General features: G+C 33.8%; 2 protein-coding genes across 2 annotated transcripts; both read right to left on the bottom strand.

The window, feature by feature from the left end:
* Positions 1-921: 921 nt before the first annotated feature.
* LOC131643003 (probable disease resistance protein At1g61310) lies at positions 922-7,411 on the bottom strand. Its single transcript, XM_058913153.1, has 9 exons — positions 7,308-7,411; positions 3,618-6,542; positions 2,943-3,482; positions 2,544-2,622; positions 2,258-2,433; positions 2,073-2,168; positions 1,586-1,706; positions 1,344-1,496; positions 922-1,265 (listed from the first exon to the last, which is right to left on the bottom strand). The coding sequence occupies exons 2-9, from the start codon at positions 6,540-6,542 to the stop codon at positions 1,213-1,215; spliced, it is 4,143 nt and encodes a 1,380-aa protein (XP_058769136.1). The 5' UTR covers positions 7,308-7,411; the 3' UTR covers positions 922-1,212.
* Positions 7,412-14,143: 6,732 nt separating this feature from the next.
* LOC131643001 (disease resistance protein At4g27190-like) lies at positions 14,144-20,501 on the bottom strand. Its single transcript, XM_058913152.1, has 4 exons — positions 15,651-20,501; positions 14,999-15,538; positions 14,627-14,735; positions 14,144-14,537 (listed from the first exon to the last, which is right to left on the bottom strand). The coding sequence occupies exons 1-4, from the start codon at positions 18,390-18,392 to the stop codon at positions 14,311-14,313; spliced, it is 3,618 nt and encodes a 1,205-aa protein (XP_058769135.1). The 5' UTR covers positions 18,393-20,501; the 3' UTR covers positions 14,144-14,310.
* Positions 20,502-21,658: the final 1,157 nt, after the last annotated feature.

Genomic DNA, 21,658 nt, shown 5'->3' with positions numbered 1-21,658 from the left:
GAGAAGTCCAAGTGCTGAAGGTTTCGACTGAAGATAATGCTGCTGATATGATCACCAAGACATTGCCGAGTTGCAAGTTTTTCCACTGTATGCAGTTGATAAAGCTGCATGAAGAAAGCTAGTTTGTTCCTTGACGTTGTAGAGTTAGGTCCAAGGTGGAGATTTGTGAGATATTGGATCGAACTCTAGTATTGTCGAAGGGTAGCTTCTTGGTTCGACAGTTCGACAGAGTTAAGCATGAAGTCGAAGGATTGTTCACATGCTGGTGTCGAAGTGTGCATGCTGTAGTCGAAGATGGGTCTAGCATGCAGATGTCGAAGATGCTAGGGTTGTTAGCATGTTAAATTAGGTTTTAGTGTTTAAACCCTAATTTGTTAAGTTAGCTTGTTTATTAAGTTGGCTTGTGTAATGGGCCTTGCTGAAAAAACCCATTAGTTAGTATGTTAGGTTTTATTATAAATAGCATACTAGTCTCTCATCATTGCTAAGCTGCAAATCCTAGTTTAGGGTGAGAGAGGTTATTTGTTATTCTTGTAAACTTGTAATCTTGTTCTAAGAGAAAGTGAAAGAATAGCAGTTATAACCAATTATTGTGTTCCTCTTCTTCCTTGTCCTTTATTCTTCCTTGTTTTATACTTTGTTCTTGGCATTAAATTCACAACAAAGGGACTCTATTAATTTTTATTATTATGTTGAAGCAGATTTGGGATATTGCAGGACAAGAAAGATTTGATATTTAACAAAAATTTAATTGAAGAAGAATGTGATGAACAAATCAAGAACTTTGTCTTGAGGAATAAGTCAAAGAAAAAAATCAACTCAGTAGAAAAATGGATAAGAATGATAAAAATTAAGCTATATTGTTCTATCTGATACCATATTATGAACAGGAAGATTGAGTGTAATTTCAACTAACTTCATTGAATTTAAAAGGAGGATACAATTGTTAGTTATAGTACAAGTAAAGTCACGGCTATGTACAATACACAAGCTCTTACTGAATACTAATCTCTAACAATTTCTTAACTGTTATAACTAACATTTAGTTATCGTGGTTAGCTTATTTGATCACATGTCAAATTGATTCTTCAATGCTGCTTACATTTGAAGAAACTGCATCTTGTAAGGCAGTGCATCTTGAAAGAATTGAACTTGGGAAACAAAGCGCACATTTCAACACCATCCAACCATTCCGTATCAAAATAGTTTTCGCTATGCATTTGGAAAGAATTTCAATGCATCTTCTACTATTTGAGAAGTGTCCCCTAAAAGTATAGAAAATAATATTATTGCTTCTTTGAGAACAAAAATTTTAATTAAAAATAAAATGAAGCAATAAATACCTTTAGAAAGTGTTGAACAAAACTCAAGTGCAATAGGTGATATGATGCTAGTAGAAGGTCTAGATTTTGAAACTCTAACTTTATCATCATCCTTAGGAATCTTTTTCTTAGTACTTGAGCTTACTTTCATGAAAGGGTCGTCGTTTAGAGAAACTAAATAACATCAGAAAATTAAGAGAGTTCAAAATCAAAAGGATGATTAGGTAGCATAAGAAAAGAAAATAGATTAAAAAAGTATTCACCTTGATTATTAGGCTTAGTTGTTTCGTGTGATTCTCCACGATCAACATCTTCAATGGTAAGGAGCTCTGTAGTGGAAATTGAAAAGGCGGGTATGCCTATTTGGCCAAGACAATATTCCTCCTACACATATTAAAATAGTTAACGAGTATCAAATTCTCTAAATTGTTAATATTTGTATGATCACATAGAAGGTTGGGTTTAACCTAACTGAAACCTCTACAAATGGGTTTTTAAGGTGAAGACTTTTTCCATTTATAAAAATATGTTTAGATCATAGTTTATCTGATGTGAGACTCTTACTATGACGTACCTCACAATATTGATTAAAACATGTTTTAGAAAGGTGGTCCAGATTTCACTAGAGAAATACTAACCAGTTGATTATAGATCAAATTTGATGGTCATGGGCAATCAATGAATAAAAAACACTATAACTAGTAAGATGAATTATATGTTTATAAGCTTGGTTCTATACAGTAAACTCACATGTGAAGATGATTTATGCTCATAATTAAATAATGGCACTGACGTTGAAATATTTTGTTCTGAATGATGAGTTGGCGATGTTATTAACTTGATTCCCTGCATAAAATTAAAGAGATACTTTTGAGAGTTGCTATATAATAATTCATTTCCTATATATGCAGAAAAACAGTCAAGAGACTAGTTACTTTTGAATTTGCTGCTAAAGGCATCACTAATCCAGGTACGTTTGCAACAAATTCTTGCTTTCTCTTTGTTGGTTGTTTCTTTTTTGTCTCCATGATTTCAAACTCGTCTGACACAATGATGATTTCATATCCAGATGTTGCTTCAACTTCCATGAAAGCATCATCGTTTAGAGAACCTGCACAACATGTGGAAATGAAGAGAGTTCAAAATAAAAAAGGTGATGAGGTAACTTATGAAATGAAAATTGATCCAAAAAGTATTTAATCTGATTTGTTTCCTGTGAACCTTCAAATTTCCCAGCAAGTGGCTCTTTTGTGGAAATTGAACATGAAGGTATGGTGGCTCTTTGGTCATCACCATATTCCTGCACATAAGTTTGAAATCATTGATTTACAAATTCGACCGATGAGTTTAAAGTTCTTATCAACCGTGAACACAAAATGATTTGATACTTCATCTAATAGATTCAGTTGGACTTACAATATCTTGTTTTAAAAAAACATAAGTAAATGCCCACTAATTGATTACATAATTGTAATTGTCGATTTCTTCTAAAAATTTATACAAATGATCCACTCTATAAAAACTTTTAATTTAACAAAAGATTGATGAAACTTAATATTTAAAATGAGTTATTAAGTGGAGTAACTCAATGCAGAGTTACTCTTGGAATAAGGTTGATACCTTTATGATTATACTGTCGAGCGATTCTGACACGGGGTGCGTTATGAAATTACCAATAGATTTGATAGTAGCCAGAGGACATTCTATTAGTTCAAGTTTTGCCGAAGGATGAAATGTTGTATGATATTTTTTAGGACACGTCGCGACTAAACTGTGCAGATTGCGAAGACTTAGAAATTCCAATTTCGGAAGATGAAGCAGAATCTTAATGTCGTTTTCTTGATCGAGAGTGTCGCTTCCAAGTATGTATTTCAATTGCGGGCAACCTTCAATGTTGAGCTCTTTCAAATTTGGGAAGATACTTCCCCAATTATTGCTGCTAGTATCATAATCTCCAAAGTCTATTATGTGCTCCAATTCATCACAGTTCCTGATTGTCAAACTTTCCAACGACAGTTTTGGAACAATGGATAGGATAAATACCGATTTTATCTTGGAGAACTGAGATAGTTCAATGTTTTTAATATTGTAAAGGATCTTTGATTGTATATGAAGACATTGAGCACGCTCCCATATATTAAGGCGATATGAATTTGATTCCTGCAATGTAATTATGTAATCCCAATGAAAAGAAATTCAAATTCAAACCAAACATTCATGTAGTATAACCAAAATCAAACCAAATATTAAAGAAGTGAGAAAGTATCAAACCATAGAAAAAGGTGAGAGGCTTACTGATGCCAGTGCCACTGAGTTGTCCTGTGGTTGATCAACATCAGCCAATGACCCCTTCACAGACGATGATATGGGATGCTTAGATTCACAAAACATATCAATGAATTTTGGTAAATGGCAGAGCTCCAATTGGTTTAGAGAATGGAATTCCACATGTTGGTATTTGCCAAATATGTATCTCAACCCATTACATCTTCTAATTTTAAGAGTTTGTAGTACTGGAAGATCTTGAACAACGAGAAAAGGAAACATAGACTCTAATAGGGGACATCCTTCAATATCAAGGACTTTTAGCTCTGGAAACATTGAGCCATGCCATTTGTTACTATTATCTCTGTCATTTATTTTGCTTTGTGATTCCTCCTCTCTAATGTTCTCCAGTCTTTCGCAATGAGCTATTTTCAATGTCTCTAGTAGCACCAGGCTTCTAAAAGTCGACACTTGAGAAAATAGGGAAACTAACATTGGGCAACCCTCCAATTCGAGAACCTTTAGACCAGAGAGATTTAGCTTGCATTTAAACAAGCTTCGCAGATGTTTACAGTCCTTGATTGACACCTTCTTTAAATTCTTAAAACAGTCAAAGGAAAGAGCACCATTGAATAGTCCTTCCAAATTTTCCATTCTATCCAGTTTTAGTACAACCAAATTGGACAGGACATTTGGCATTTGATAACCAATAGTGTCAACAAGGTATTGTAATTGTGAAATATAACTCAAACAAAGCTCAACGAGATCATCATTACCTAGATTTATAGGAAGAATCTCAGGCATGAGATTTCTCCACCTACCCTTAATTCCATTTAGTCGAAGAACCTCTGCTGTTTGCATACAAAATTTCAGTGTTTGTTTTGAAAACCAATATGCATCATCACTTGTAGGAAAAACCACATATTTTGTCAGAGAATCATCCATTACAGCCCCCCCTTTACAGATGTGATATCTTTGTAACTGAGGTAATGTTATATCTCCACAAAAACCATTAAAACTATCTATGAAATACAACTCTTCAAGTGATGAGCATCTTTTAATAACTTCAAATGGGTTATCCATTCTAATTCCACAATTCTCCAGGTTCAACAATTTAAATTTCTTTAGTTTTGCAATATCTTTTGGAAGTTCATTGATTGTGCAACAAACTAAATCAAGAGTTTCAAGGCTTTGCAGTTCTCCTAAAACAGAGATGTTTCCTAAATCCACACTATTAGCCAATATAGAACGAATATTTGTCAATGACTGAATTGAATATGGTAATGAGAGACGTGTAAAGTCATTGCCTAAAAACCACAAAACTCGAAGCTGGGTCATATTTTCAAAGAAAGAATTTTGAGCTTCCGTACATTTGCGTTCTTCTTCTCTATCCACGTTGACAAATAGAATCTCTAGTTTGGAATCACCAAACTTACCGGATAACAAATTCCTGTCCTTCCCTTCACCTGGTAAATATTGAATATTTACTTTCCTTTCAACCAAAGACTTTTGAATCTCCTTGCCTTTTATCCATTGAGCCATATCACGAACTAAACCATGCATTTTTACATGTTTTTCGCCGACCCCAAACAACAAATAATAATCTAGCAGTTTATTTTTGGCTACAACTGCATGGTCACGAGCCCCTTTGTAGGTGTTATAATCTTCCTCAAAATACCCCGCTCCTATGAAAATTCTGGTTAGAACTTCAATAGGAATTTCTTCATCTTCTCCAAATACAAAACATAAGAGGAACAATCCCTTGGCTTTTTCATCTTTCATATAATCATAGCTAAACTTCAACCATACATAAAGTTCAACCATATCATCATCAACCCCGTGATAGGATACATGCTTCTTCAAGGATTTTAATTTCATATCCCACTCATGCACTCGTTGATCTTGGCCTCTTAAACTACTGCCGATAATTGCAATTGCGGCTGGTAATTGTTTACACTCCTTTACAATTTCACGTCCAATATCAATCACTTTTTTTGGGCAAGCATTACTCGTATGGGCATATTTTTGAAACATGATCCATGCATCTTCTTCTGACAAAAGGCCCAGTTCAATTCTCTTAACACAATTCATTGTGTTGAATACTTGTTTACAACGTGAGGTTGCAAGAACTCTACAACCTTTATGAATGTCTGAATATGGAATCCCTATTGCTTCAAAATCAATATTTTCCCAAACATCATCCAATATTAGAAGAATCTTTTCACCATTGGTTAATCTTTTCCGTAGTTTTACAGGTCTGTCTGATTCACTACAGCCATCAAATGTCAATCCCAAAGGTCCAGCAATATCATCTTGAATCTTTTTAATATTTGGAGAAAATGACACTGTAGTAAGAATAATGTATGTAAATTGTTTGGATTGCTTAAGTTTCTTTCCCACTTCTTTGGCCAATGTAGTCTTTCCAGTGCCGCCCATCCCTTGCAAACCGACTATATAATTGTTGTCATCTTTTAGTGCATCCAAAAGCTCTTTACATTTTGATTCTCTACTTTTAAAAGAAATATAGTGTCGGGATGAATATCGTTCAACATCTAGAAGAGGAGCAGGGAGTCCAATTGTAAGTTCCTTTCCGGTTTTCATAAGTTTTTTTATTTGGTCCTTCTTATTTGCCAATTCCTTTCCCCTTCTGTATCGCCATATGCAATTAGGACATAATCCAAAAAAGCATTTTTGTTTTGTTTTGGTGTCTTCTTGAATGATCTTATCAGCTTCTTCTTCCCAAAAAATAGCAATGGCTTGAACATCATCTCCTCTTCGTTTTGCAACTTTAACACGTTGCCCAACAGCTGTCCTTTCTGCTTCCAACCAAGCTTTTTCTTCTTCAAATTCCTTAGCAATGCAAGTGAAACAACATATATAACGTAGTTCTTTCAGCGCTCTGTCTAACGATTTTTCCGAATTTTTCTTCGTGTAATCAATCAGAAAACTCGTCATCTAAATCATTTACCGTCGATCAAAGTTAGGGATAAATGTTCAACATTGCTTCGATAGATCAAAATTAAGCATAAATGTTCGAACACGCATAAAGTTAAACAAAATATTTTGGATTTAAGGTATATAGGTGATGGGTCATGATGAGGACAACCACATTGGATCAAGAGCAACCACACAAGTGAGAGATACCACTTAAGACATTAGGTTCATGGGTCCTTTTAGTCATATATTGATCGACTTCTACTTTTTTCAAGCAATAAGAGATTTTTAACTCACACTTGTATCACAACGACCCCCTCAACTATTAATCCATTCACTTATATGCTCTCCCTCAAAATATAATATGTCTCAACATCCCACACACTCCAAGAAACATTTCATCAAATTATGCATTAAACCAGCCACATCTATAAAGTTTAAAGCTAGGATTGTTTTAACCATAAAAAAGAAATTATAAATTGGGAGTATAAGAGATACTTCAACCCAATATGATATATAAATAAGTTTACCACCAAAACAAAACCCGAAGAACAACAAGACTAATTTAAAATCGCGATCAACAAAAAATAAAAACTATAATATATGGTGATACAAATAAAACATCCACAGATCTATGTAAAAATTAATTATGATATATTATGTAATTGCTTATGACAATAAGCAGAACAAAAAACAAACTAAACACAATTTTGTCTACGGTGATACAATGATTTTGGGTTATAAGCAAATATTTTTGAAAAAGGCAATCATATGAATGGTTTTTACCTTATTTTTATTTTCACCACTTTCAATAGAAGCTCAAGTTGAATGAACAATTAATCTTGTTTCTCCAATAAGTAGTGCTCACTTCAGTTCAAGTTCTACCACTTTCAAAATATATATATATATATATATATATATATATATATATATATATATATATATATATATATATATATATATATATATATATATATATATATATATATATATATATATATATATATATATATATATATATATATATATATAAAAGAAAACATAAATTTGACTTAAAATTAAATAATAATAATAATAATAATAATAATAATAAATAATAATAATAATAATAATAATAATAATTATAATAATAATAATAATAATAATAATAATAATAATAATAATAATAATAAGAGTTAAAAGGTAGTGCACTGACAGTGTAAAAATTTTTTACACTGTCATCCAATAAAAATATTTTATTCTGCCACATCATATCAGTAATTTAAAATTTAAAGTATGACTTGGTGCTTAACAAAGTCGTGATTGGTTGACAGTGTAAATCTTTTTTACACTGTCAGGGCATCACCCCTTTCTCTAATAATAATAAGTAACCTAAATATGGTATATGTGGCACGGGTGCCGGTACGCTATGTTATCAAGCATGCTAGTGTTATGAGCAACAGCTAATTTAAAAGATTAAAAAATTACCTTATTTCAAGTTCTCCTTTCTCTTTTTTGGTTTGTTACAACTTACAACTCATGTATATGTATTGTAGCCCCTAATTTATGGTGGAGAAAAGAAGAAGGATGGAATAAAGTAAAATAGCGGTAATGTAAGGAAGAACATTAATACAAACACGTAAAGTGCATTCATTCATTGAGTGATGAAAACAAGTTAAGCAAGGCATAACTTGAACTTCCTTCACAAAATGGGGGGTTTTGGGTTCCTATTTCTTTTTGGGAAAATAAACTGACATGGGAGAAGAAAGAATAAAAAAGGAAAAAAAAATAAGGACTGAGCATTCCTCTATCCATGTCTACTCTAGAAGAAACTAATACCGTATGATTATATATTAATCCCTACAAATTATTAAAAAGTTTCAATTTATTTTCTTCATTATTTAAGTTTCATAGTGTTTTAAAAATGAACCGAATTAATCCGTCGCACGGATCAAAATGAAAATTGGAAGGGTCATCAATCTAATTTGACTGTTGGATTGAGTATTCTATTGAACCAGTAAAAATCGGCCAAAACTGATATAAATTGGTAAAAACAGATGAATTTTCGGTTTTGAAAAACTAACTGGTCAAATGCATGTTTTTTTCTCAGACAAAACTACGCCGTTTTAAAATATATTTTTAAAAATACATATGATTAAAATGTAATTAGACTTTATTTAAATATTATTTAGAATAATTTTCTCTTATTTGCAATTAGATCTACTTTTAAATTTATTTAGATTTGTAATTTGTATTGTTTTGTTGTGTGTGATGATTATATTTAAAATTTGAACAATTAATTATAATGGGAAATTATGATATTTTAAAATTTTGAAATTTTGTAGGTGTTCTATGATTTTTTAGAGATCGAGTCATCCAGTTCGATCGATTTAATAAAAAGATTATTTTGTTACAAGGACCCGTTTATTCAATAGAATTATCCAGTTCAATCTAATTTAGTCATGCGGTTCGACTAGTGGCTAAATGATTTGATCAATAAATCAGTGATCCAGTACCCTATTCGGTTTGATGTTCAGTCTAATTTTTAAAACATTTGTTATGTGCTTAACTTCAAAGTTCATTTTAACTCCTTAAGTTAAAATAATTTCGTATTGATTTTTTACCTCTTCAAAATGTATTACTTTAATCATTTTGTTTAATTAGAGCGAGGAAAAAATTCAAATAATTATCACTAAAATCATTATTTTTTGAGATAAATAACTTTAATTAATATCCAAAAAAATTAAGTAATTACAAGCGATCCTAAGGGATCCAGCAACTAAAAGATCAAGAAGAGAAGGAAAATCCACAACTCTCACATATCTATTGTAGCACTATGATAGCTATATTTTTTCTAAGTTTCTTATTATTACATCCTCTATATATCACGGTATCTATAACTTTTCCACCTATATTCGTGTTATCCATATCCTTCCCAAAACTTTTGTGATTACGGAGACTCCAGATTTCGTAAATCGTTTCCGTAATGGCCATTTTGAGTATTCCAGCTCTGGAACTTTTACCTTTCGTCTGATGTATCAACTAATCTATCTCATGATTCCATACTTTTGGATTATGTTGAACCTGGATCCAATACAGTACCTTCTTCCAAATATTCCTAGTGATGGGGCATTCAAAAAAGAGATGATTGACGAATTCCTCTTTTGGGCAGAAGCAGCAGCTTTTATTATCAATCATACCAAATTTATATAACCAGTCCTTGGTTGACAGTCTTCAATGAAAGGTAAGCCACATAATAAAACAAGCTCGCGGTCTCTCCGTGTAACCATACATCAAGCCCTTCCATTCCACTTTTTGATCACACATTTGTAGTTTCTTATAGATTCTATTGATATTGAATTTGTTATTATTCATGATATCTTCCCAATCATAAATATTATTGACACGGTTTCTTTGTTCGAGGACCACCTTCATGATCCAGCTGTAATTAGGTTTAATATATATTTCCTTAAGTTGCTCGTTCCTTAAGTAGTAGGCTTGAATCCATTTGACCCAGAGGGAATCTGCTTTGCCACTTAAATCCCAAAGTAATCTAACATATTAGTCTTGTTCCAAAGGTCTGTATCAATTATATTCAGACCTCCATAACTTTTAGGACTAGATATCTTCTTCCATGCTACCGGTGCCTCACGACTACCTTCGAAACTACCTGTCCATAAGAAAATACGACAGATGGATTCTATCTTGTGAATCACATTTTTAGGGAAAGGAAAACATCGTAGGCAATAATTGGTGAGCGCGAATGTCACACTTTTTATCAGTTGCAATCTCCCTATATACGTAAGCATTCGAGCGCTCCAATGTTTGATCTTTGCTATTATTCGATCTACCAACGGCATGTAGTGATGGATAGGAGGTTTCTTGCCAGTGACAGGCACCCCCAGATATTTGAAGGGTAGTTGCCCTTCTTGGAAACTAATAGCTTTGATAATCTCCTTCTTTAAGTTGTTGTCCATTCCACCACAATAGATTCTACACTTTTGATGGTTAAATTTCAGCCCTGTTGCAAGAGAAACTTTCTGAATGTATTCATCATCATTTCAACCTATATCTTATCGCCAATAGCAAACATTACGAGGTCGTCCACAAAGCATAAGTTGGTGATTTTCAGAATCTCACACTTAGGGTAATAGTTGTAGTTGCTGTCTTTATGCAACTTGTACATGAATCGATTCAATCATTCCATAACAATGACAAAAAGCAAATGTGAGATAGGGTCACCTAGCCTAATTCCTCTCTTAGCCTTCATAATCTTTGTATACTGTCCATTCACATTGAATCTATACGATACATTCGAAACAACGATCATTACCCAATTTATGAATTTTCTAAGGATTCCAACTTCGTTTAAAATACTTTCCAATGCTTTTCATTCAACCGTGTCGTACGCTTTTTGAATATCCATCTGCATCAAGTATCTTGGAGTTCCACCTTTCCTCTCATAACCCTTAATCAGTTCATAAGTTAGAAGGATGTGATTGTGAATATTTTGGCCTTTGGCAAATGCAGCCTGATTACAACCAACAATAACACTCAGGAGTCAGGACCCTGCTCAGTCTATTTGCCAACACTTTGGAAATTATTTTATACAGGGTACTGCAGCAAGCAATGGGCCTATAATCTCTTATACTTTTTGCCTCATTGTGTTTCGGGATCAACGCCATAATTGAGCAATTGGCAGCTTTGTACAATCTGCCATCAACAAAAAAATTCAGAACAGCCTTCACAACATCAACTCTCATAGTATGCCAAGCTTTTTTCAGAGAAATAGGCCCCGTATCCATCGATTTCTGGTGATTTCAAATCGCTTATGCCTTTAAGGGCTGCAATTATCTCCAATTCCGAAACAGGCGCAGTGAGCAGTTCTCTTTGAGCTGAATCCAGTTGGGTTCCGACTCTCATAGCTGTTATGTCAATACAATCATGTTCATCAGTAGCTTTCCCCATAAGATTCTTATAGAATTCCATAACCTCGTATTCCAATTCTGGTTGCGTGTGCACAAAGGTGCCATCTTCTTTTTAAAGCCTATTCATATGTTTGAATTTCTGTCTCATCTTAATATATGCGTGAAAGTGCTTATTCTTGCCATCACTTAATGGCAACCAGTCGATTTGATCTTGTTGTTTTAAGACATTGAATTCAATTTCCTATCATTTGATGAAAGCTTCAGAAAAGCTTTTAACCAGTTCAATGTTGTGAGGATTCATTCTGTTAGCAATCAGAGTTGTTTGTACTTTCAGTAGATCCTCTCTAGTCTTGTTGATGTGGTGGTTCATCTCTGCAAAGGGCTTGCTCAGATTCTTGATAAGAGGTTGAAGTCTTTGGAGCTTTATCCAAACAACGAACATCGGCCCGCCGTGCAGTGGAGTATTCCAGCTATGCCTACTAGTGTCGTTGAAATTATCCAAGTCAGATGTACTGTTGATAAACTTAAATGTGCTTGTTCAAATCTGTGTTAGCATTTCTTCCTCTTCCAGTAGAAGCATGGCGTGATCAGATACATTAGGAGTCATATTGGTCAAGGTAGCATTTACATGTTCCTGCATCCATTCCATATTGCCCTGTATACGATCAATCCTTGAATATATCGCATTATCACCTTGCCTGTTAGACCGTGTAAATCGATCACTGTAACTTTCCAGTTCACATAATTCAGCATTACTCATCATGCTAACAAGGTCAATGTATTCTTTGTCCGTAACCACATTCCCTCCTACTTGATCTTTTACCTTAACAACATTGTTGAAATCACCAATCAACATCCACAGCCCCTGTTGGTGGGAATGTAGTATGCCAATATCTTGCCAAAGCTTTTTCCTTAATTCCAATTGATTATGAGCGTAGATTGCAGTCATCCAATACATAAATTTCCCGTTAGTTCCCATCACCTTACAATGGATCATTTGGTCAATGCTACTAACATGCTCAACCCGTACTCTATTATTATCCCAACAGATCCAAAACGGCCATTTTCATGTTTATCTTAATTATCTAGATAATTGAAATTGAGTTTCATCCTCTCTCTAATCGTATGAGCTTTTTGCTATTTTACTCTTGTATCAATCAGTACTATAATAGCAGGGTTAAGATACAGGAGACGATAGTGAATCTCCCTACTCTTACCTGCTTTATTCAGCCCCCGTACGTTCCACGAAATAACAATGGAACATTATCATACACTAAGGAACCACTCTCCCCTAGTTATGTGAATCCATTTCCCTGTTTGACATGTAATGGAGTGGTAGTTACCTCTATTCTTATCTTTCCCTCTTTTTCGAACTGCAGTTCGGGTTTCCTCAGTCTCTGCATCTGAATCTTGATGCACCTCCAATTTGTTCCTTGTAGAAGTTTGTTGTGCTGGTGGGTCTGTTATGTTGTCTTGTTGAACTTCAATTTCATCCCTGCATACTATTTCCTATGTCTTGTCTTGTGTTGTCTTCTCCTTTGGTATCCACTTCTTTGCATTTTGCCTTTGTATTTTTCCTTCACACTAATGGCCAATTTTGTGACATTTTGTACAATACGCCGGACACCATTCGTATTCACAGTTTGTTGCGTATTTTCACCTTCTTTATCTCTGATGGTAGTTTCCTTTACTATCTCTTGTATAATGTCGATCTCAACTTAGATTCTAGCAAAAGATATACAATACCTATTTGACGTGCATTCATCTGTCATTAATGGTGTGCCCAATGCGCAACCAATCTTACTCAAGCTTTTTGTGCCCTATAGATATAGTGGTAGTTGAGGTAATTTGACCTAAATCAGGATAGTCCCAATCTGTCTATCAAAACCAATCATCTTCTTGGTGCTCAAATCTTGTATGGCACATTCATTGGCAGAAAAGTCATTGTACATTTTAAAGATTGACACAATATGGATGATCAAGAGTCATGGAGGATACTGAAACAAGATTAGTATTAGAAGGAATTCCTTAAGGGAGTAAACTGACTTGTTAAGGCAAGTTAATCAATTTATCATACTTTTCTTGAGAAATAGTAAAACTATTACCGCAATGAAGTAATCCATGACAGATTTAGAAGATTGATTTAGGATATTGATGGAAGATTGAAGTATAAAAATTACAAATACGGTCAGCCTTGGAAAATCATTCTTTCAGGACAGTCCCAACATCTATCGCAATGATATGAGAAATAATGGTGGATGCAATTTTTTTCATAAATAAATTTCAATAACCAAGAATGAATCAAGTAATTTCACCTTTACCATTGATTACGATTAAGATCATGGTGAGGTGCAATTTCAATAAATTCATCAATAAAATGATGTTTGTTCTTCGCACGTAAGTCTCACTGATTTTATCCATCTAAGATAGTTGGATCCATTCAACTTTAGAGAAATGCAAACCAAATTCAGACCCTCACTTGGATGAATGTAATAAATAGAATCAATGACAACTTGTTGACCAGAAAGAGCAACGCGCAGAGGAATTGATATTTAACAAAAATTAAATTGAAGAAGAATATGATGAACAAATCAAGAACTTTGTCTTTATGAATGAGTCAAAGAAAAAAGTCAACTCAGCAGAAAAGGATATGAATGATAAGAATGAAGTTATATTGTTCTAACTGATACCATATTATTAACAAGAAGATTTGGTGTAATTTCAACTAACTTCATTGAATTTAAAAGGTGGATACAAGTGTTATTTATAGTATAATTAAAGTCCATGCTATGTACAATACACAAGCTCTTATTGAATACTAATCTCTAACAATTTCTTAACTATTATAACTAACAGTTAGTTATTATGGTTAGCGTATTAGATTACATGTCAAATTGATTCTTTAATGTTGGAACGTTTACAACAAATTCTTGCTTTCCCTTTGTTGGTTGTTTCTTTTTTGTCTCCATGATTTCAAACTCGTTTGACTGATCAATGTTGATTTCATATCCAGATGTTGCTTCAACTTCAGTCCCATTTGGAAAACCTTTAGGAAACTGTTGGTTAGTAGTTGAGCTTACTTTAATGAAAGCATCATCATCTAGAGAACCTGCACAACATGTGAAAATGAACAGAGTTCAAAATAAAAAAGGTCATGAGGTAGCTTAAGAAATGAGAATTGATACAAAAAGTATTCACCTAGATTTTTATTCTGATTTGTTTCCTCTGAACCTTCAACTTTCCCAGCATGTGGCTCTTTTGTGGAACTTGAAGACGAAGGTATGGCTATTTGGTCATCACCATATTCCTGCACATAATGGAACAAAATGATTTGATACTTCATCGGTCGAGCGATTCTGTTGGACATATAATATGTGTTTTTAAAACATATGTAAATGCCCACTATTTGATTACATAGTTGTAAATGTCGATTTCTTCTAAAAAGTTATACAAATGATCCACTCGATAAATTTTTTTTAATTTAATATAGGATTGATGAAACTTAATATTTACAATGAGTTATTAAGTGGAGTAACTCAATGCAGATTTACTCTTGGAATAGGTTGATACCTTTATGATTGTACTGTCGAGCGATTCTGACACCGGGTGCATTTTGAAATTACCAATAGATTTGATAGTAGCCAGAGGACATTCTATTAGTTCAAGTTTTGCCGAAGGAGGGAATTTTATACGATATTTTTTGGGACAGATCGCGACTAAACTTGAAAGATTGCGAAGACTTAGAAATTTCAATTTCGGAAGACGAAGCAGAATCTTAAGGTGGTTTTCTTGATCAAGAGTGTCGCGTCCAAGTATGTATTTCAATTGCGTGCAACCTTCAATGTAGAGCTCTTCCAATTTTGGGAAGATATTGCCCCAATTATTGCTGCCACTGTCATAATCTCCGAAGTCTATTATGTGCTTCAATTCATCACAGTTCCTAATTGTCAAACTTTCCACCAACAATTTTGGAACGACAGATACGATAAATACCGATTTTATCTTGGAGATATGAGACAGTTCAATCTTTCGAATATTGTAAAGGATCATTGACTGTATTTGAAGACATTGAGTACGTTCCCATATATGAAAGCGATATGAATTGGATTCCTACAATGTAATTATGTCATCCCAATGAAAATAAATTCAATAGCTAATAAAACATTCATGTAGTCTTCTCAGAATCAAACAGAAACATTTAAAAAGTAAGAAAGTGTCAAACCAGTGCCAATGAATTGTCATGCGGCTGCTCAACATCAACCAATGGAATGGAAGATGTTGACCCCTTCACAGATGAAGATATGAGATGCTTAGATTCGCGAAACATATAAGTGAAATTTGGTGAATGGCAGAGCTCCAATTGCCTTAGTGAACGGAATTCAACATGTTGGTATACGCCAAATACGTATTTCAACCCATCGCATCTTTTAATTTTAATAGTTTGTATTACTGGAATGTCTTGAGCAAATAGAAAAGGAAATATAGACTCTAATAGAGGACATCCTTCAATATCAAGCACTTTTAGTTTTGGAAACATTAATCCATGATATTCGTTACTATTATCTTCGTCATCCATTTCCATGCTTGATTCCTCCTCTCTCTTTTCATCTACTATTATGTTTTTCAGTCTTTCGCAATGAGCTATTTTCAATGTCTCTAGTAGCACCAGGCTTCCAGAAGTCAGCCGTTGAGAAAATAAGGAAACTAACATCGGGCAATTCTGCAGTTCGATGACCTTTAGACTGAAGAGATTTAGCTTGCATTTAAACAAACTTCGCAGATGTTTACAGTCCTTGATTGACACCTTCTCTAAATTCGTCAAACAATCAACGGATAGAGCACCATTAAATAGTTCTTTCAAATTTTCTATCCTATCCAGTTTTAGTACTACCAACTTGGATAAGACATTTGGCATTTGATAACCAATCGTGTCAACGAGGAGCTGTATTTGCGAAACACAACTCAAGCAAAGCTCAACAAGATCATTCATACCTAGATTTATAGGAACAATCTCAGGCATGAGATTTCTCCACTTCCCCTTAATTCCGTTTAGTAGAAGAACCTCTGCTGTTTGCATACAATAGTTGAATGTTTCTTTTGAAAACCTATATGCATCACCATTTATAGGAAAAACCACACATTTCGATAGCCAATTATTCCATACAGCCCACCCTTTACAGATTTGATATCTTCGCAATTGAGGTAATGTTATTTCTCCACAGAAACAATTAAAACTATCTATGAAATACAATCCTTCAAGTGATGAGCATCTTTTAATAACTTCAAATGGGTCACCCGAGCTAATTACACAGTGCTCCAAGTTCAACAATTTAAATTTCTCTAGATTTGCAATTTCTTTTGGAAGTTCATTGATTGTGCATTGAATCAATTCAAGAGTCTCAAGACTTTGCAGTTTTCCCATGATAGAGATGTCACCTAAATCCACAGTCTTAATCAATATAGATCGAATATTTGTCAATGACTGAATTGAATTTGGTAATGATAGTAGTGGATAATCATCATTTCCTGAAAAACACAAAACTCGAAGCTTGGCCATATTTTCAAAGAAAGAAGTTGGAACTTCCATACATTTGTGGTCTTTATCACTGTCCACTTTGACAATTAGAATCTCAAGTTTGGAATCATCAAACTTACTGGAAAACAAACCCTTATCCTTCCCTTCACATGATAAATATTGAATATTTACTTTCCTTTCAACCAAAGACTTTTGAATCTCTTTTTCTTTTATCCATTGAGCCATATCACGAACCAAACCATGCATTTTTACATTTTTTTCGCCGACCCCCAATAACAAATAAGAATCTAGCAGTTTATTTTTGGCTACAACCACTTTTTCACGAGCCCGATAATCTTCCTCAAAAAGCCCCGCTCCTATGGAAAATCTGGTTAGAACTTCAACAGAAATTTCTTCATTTTCTCCTAATACAGAAAATAAGAGGAACAATTCCTTGGCTTCTTCGCCTTTTATATAATCATAGCTAACCTTCAACCATTCATAAAGTTCAACCATATCATCATCAACCCCGTGATAGGATACATGCTTCTTCAATGACCGTAATTTCATAGCCCACTCTTGCATTACTCGATGGCCTCTTAAACTACTACCGATAATTGCAATTGCGGCTGGTAATTGTTTACATTCCTTTGCAATTTCACGTCCAATGCTAATCACTACTCTTGGGCATCTATTACCCATGCAGGAATATTTTTGAAACATGATCCATGCATCTTCTTCGGATAAAAGGTCGAGTTCAATTCTCTTGACACAACTCATTGTGTTGAATATTTGCTTACTGCGAGAGGTTACAAGAACTCTGCAACCTTTGTGATTGTCTGAATTTGGAATCCCGATTTCTTCAAAATCAAGTGGGAATTGACCCCACATGTCATCCATTAGCAGAAGAATTTTCTCTCCATTTGTTAATCTATTCAATATTTTTATGGTTTTGTCTGATTCACTATAGTCCTTCCAATTCAAGCCAAAAGATTCAAGAATAGCATCTTTAATCTCTTTTATATTAGGAGTGAATGAAACGGTCACATAAATGAAATGGGTGAATCGCTCAAATTTCTCTAATTCTCTTATCACTTCTAGGGCCATTGAAGTTTTTCCAATACCAGTCATCCCTTGCAATACCGTTATAAAGTTATTTTCATCTCTTAGTGCATCCAACAGATTTTTGTATTCAAACTCCCTGCTTTTAAAGGAAATGTAACTTGTAACATTAGAGTATCGGATAACTGGAAGACTGTGAGGATAACTTCCTATATTTCCAGATTTAACTTTATGTTTCATTATTCTTTTAATCTCCTTTTCCCTTTCATCTACGAATCTTATTAGTCTTTTAAATTCCGTATCCCTTTCATATATCCTCCGGTACTTAGTACAAAATCCAAAACAACTTGTTAGAAATATTGGTTTGGTGTCCTTTTGAATAGGCATTATTTTGTTTTGAGTCTGTGTTTTTTGAGAAACAAATATGAAATGTATTAAGACCAAAATAAATAAAGATTCAATACAACAGCTATTAACTTCACAAACGTTGGAGAGAAATTAAAAATTATTGCCATAGAGAATAGTAGACAACATTGTTTACTGTTTTTGATTTAGTAGAAGAAATTCCAAGTATTTTATGTGTAATAGTTAAAAAAATATTCTGAACAAGAGCAAAAAAATAGTCTTTATAATTTTATAAACTAAACGACACGGTTTATCTTCAAATCCTCTCATTATGCTTTACTACCATTTTATAAACCATTAAGGAAGGAGAACACATTTGAATGGACACTGAATGTTATGCTGCCTTTACCAATCTCAAAGAAGTATTATCGCGCCCACCTGTTGTAGTCCATCCAAACGCTAGTGAGACACTTTTGATTTATCTCTTCATGTCATTGGAGGCCATAAGGGTCATTTTGGTACGAGAAGACGACATCTCCCAACATCTAATGCATTTCATCATATAGGTACTGCAAGGGTCGGAAGTACGCTATCAAAAGGTAGAGAAAACCATCTTGAGCCTTGTAATTGCGATGAGGAAATCGAGACATTATTTCCTGGCACACCCGGTTGTGGTAGGAACGGACTACACCATCAATCATACTCTTCTAAATGGACCTAGACCTAGAAGACCAGATCTAGCAGAGAGGAAGACAAAATGAGTTTTAGAATTTCTTAGTACAACATCTCTTACCAACCATTGAAAGGGCTCAAAGCATCGGCTCTAGATGACTGTATCACAATAACCACAACCGATGAGTCAAAAGCACTCTTCATGTGGATGGTATTTATAGAGGCTCATCCAGCGCGAAAGGCTATTGTTTAAGAAATCTTTGAGAAAGGGACCAATGTCTCATGCTCGAGGTTGCGGTAAGATTCGAATTTCATACTTCAAAGTTCAAAAAACTAAGTAGAGTATGAAGCTTGTCTAGCTAGATTTTACGTAGCACTCAAGATGAGTGTTGAGGAAGTGATGATCAAGTTCAACTCACAATTGGTCGCATCATAAGTACTAGGGGAATACCAATTATCAAAGTCCCCCAAGCTCAGATGTCCATAGGTAAAACGAGTGACGCGTCAATAGAGATAGTGTCATAAAAGTCATAATTACAGTTATGACTCTTAGAAAGTAATCATATACACTTATTGAAAGGTCATCACCCTACACACCATAAACAAAAAGTGTCACGAAGCAAAGTTAACATATGTCGAAGAGTCCCATCATATCTTGACAAGGTAAAAGGGAATTCCAAAGATCAAGAATGACAAGCCAGGTTCCGAAGAATAAAATAATCACCGAAGACCAACTAAGGTCACAAAAACTTATAGGAAACAAGGGGCGACCAAGGACGCAAGTCACGCTTGGCTACATCAGATAAGGAAGGCTTGGGGCTACTATTCTTACTTGAGCCGATGAGTCTTTCAATGGTCAAATAAGAACTTTGACACATAAAACGACCTCCAAAGACCATGGGTCGTCGGATAAAAGTTAGATGTTATGGAATGTTATCACTCGAAGACATATGTCTCAAAACAGAAGGTTGTTGGGACCTAACACCCTAGAATTGAACAATAAGTCTAGTGTATACCTCAAAATCTAGATACACACTTTCTAACCCTAAAATATTTCTTATCTCTGATAGCCACTAACTTGAATGTCAAAGTGTTTATTGAACCAACCCTTAACGTCAAACCAAAACCTTAAATACCTTTAGTAAACGAGAGTATACCATCATAATTGAGTTCATTTCTTTATTGGTGAACACTTCGGATCATTATACCATCTGTTATTCCGCAACCACTCGTCTAAATAATTATGATATATTCTATTTGTCTGTAAAATATGTAGTTTAGTTTGTAAAGCTCTATTTGTGATATGTTACATAATCACTTCTCTTTATAATTTTGCACTAAAACTTTAGTATCTCATTGCTTAAATGTTATATCTTTGTAATATTAATTCTAATAGAATCTGATCAGTATATTTATACATGTTGGATTAATGGGTGCATATATACACAATAATATAATTTTTACATTATGGTTTTATTTGGTCATATATGCTCTTGTTCACTAAAATATTTTTGAAAATTTTCAAATTATTTGATTGGTTGTTGGGATTTTTATATGATTTTAATTATTTAGGGTCAATTATTTCATAGTAAATTAAATTTTTTCATCAAAATTCATCATTTTCCCCCCTCTATAAATAGAGTATTGGATCATTTCATTTGGACAAAGAAAAAAAATCGAGTTTTTTCTCTCTAATTTTAGTCTTCAATAAATTATTAATTTAAAATAAATTATCTAAATCTTAATTATTTTAATTAAATTTTAATTAATTATTATTATTAATATATAATCACACAAAAAACATAAAAGAAAATAAAAATATGAAATAAAATTGGTGGGGCCGGGTGTTGAATTTTATTAAACAAAACCATTATAGTGAGTAAAAGTTGAATAAGTTTTAAATTATTAGGTGGAAGAGACAAAAATGATGTAGAGTATAAAAAGTGGAAAAAGAGGGTGATGAATAATTCAACGATTGTTGATAGTCTTAAATAATATTGATTTATTAAAAACTTTACTGAGAAACAAACTTTTAATTAGGCTTTCAAACCACGCCAAAATTTTAAGGAAATTTCTTTATACACCCCCTTTTCTTCTTTGTGACCCCTGGTGAAAACCCCAAAATGCCCCCTGTTTCAGAAATGCATTTCCGAAATGCAAAAAAATGCTGTTTTCGGAGATGCATCTCCGAAAACGTTTTTTTTTTTCAAAATTTGTCTTATTTCGGAAATGCATTTCCGAAAACAGGATTTCGGAAGTGCATTTCCGAAATACTGGGCGTTTTGCAGATTTAGCAAAACAGCCCCTCCCCCCAATTCATTGACCCTAAATCACCATCAACACTTCCTCAAGGAGATTTTTTGCAAACGAAGTTCCAAGGCTACATCAAAGGTTGTTTCTACTTGCTCTACTACATTCAAAAGCTTCTCAATCACTTCAATTTGTAAGTTTCATAATCCTTATATCCATAATTCAAATGCATGTTACGGTTGTTAGAAATTACAAAACTGATATAGGGGTAGGTTGTTAGTTATTTAGATTGTTTAGAAGCATTATAACATGTTTGAACTACTGATTTTGGAGTCTTCCATGAAAGGTGCAGAAAAGGAGTTCGCAGGGGTGTTTCGGAAGTTCAT

This window comes from Vicia villosa, unplaced genomic scaffold (assembly GCF_029867415.1).
Source record: "Vicia villosa cultivar HV-30 ecotype Madison, WI unplaced genomic scaffold, Vvil1.0 ctg.006462F_1_1, whole genome shotgun sequence".
Lineage (NCBI taxonomy): Eukaryota > Viridiplantae > Streptophyta > Magnoliopsida > Fabales > Fabaceae > Vicia > Vicia villosa.
Note: the sequence above shows the minus strand (reverse complement) of the source record. Positions and strands in the feature narration are given on the sequence as shown.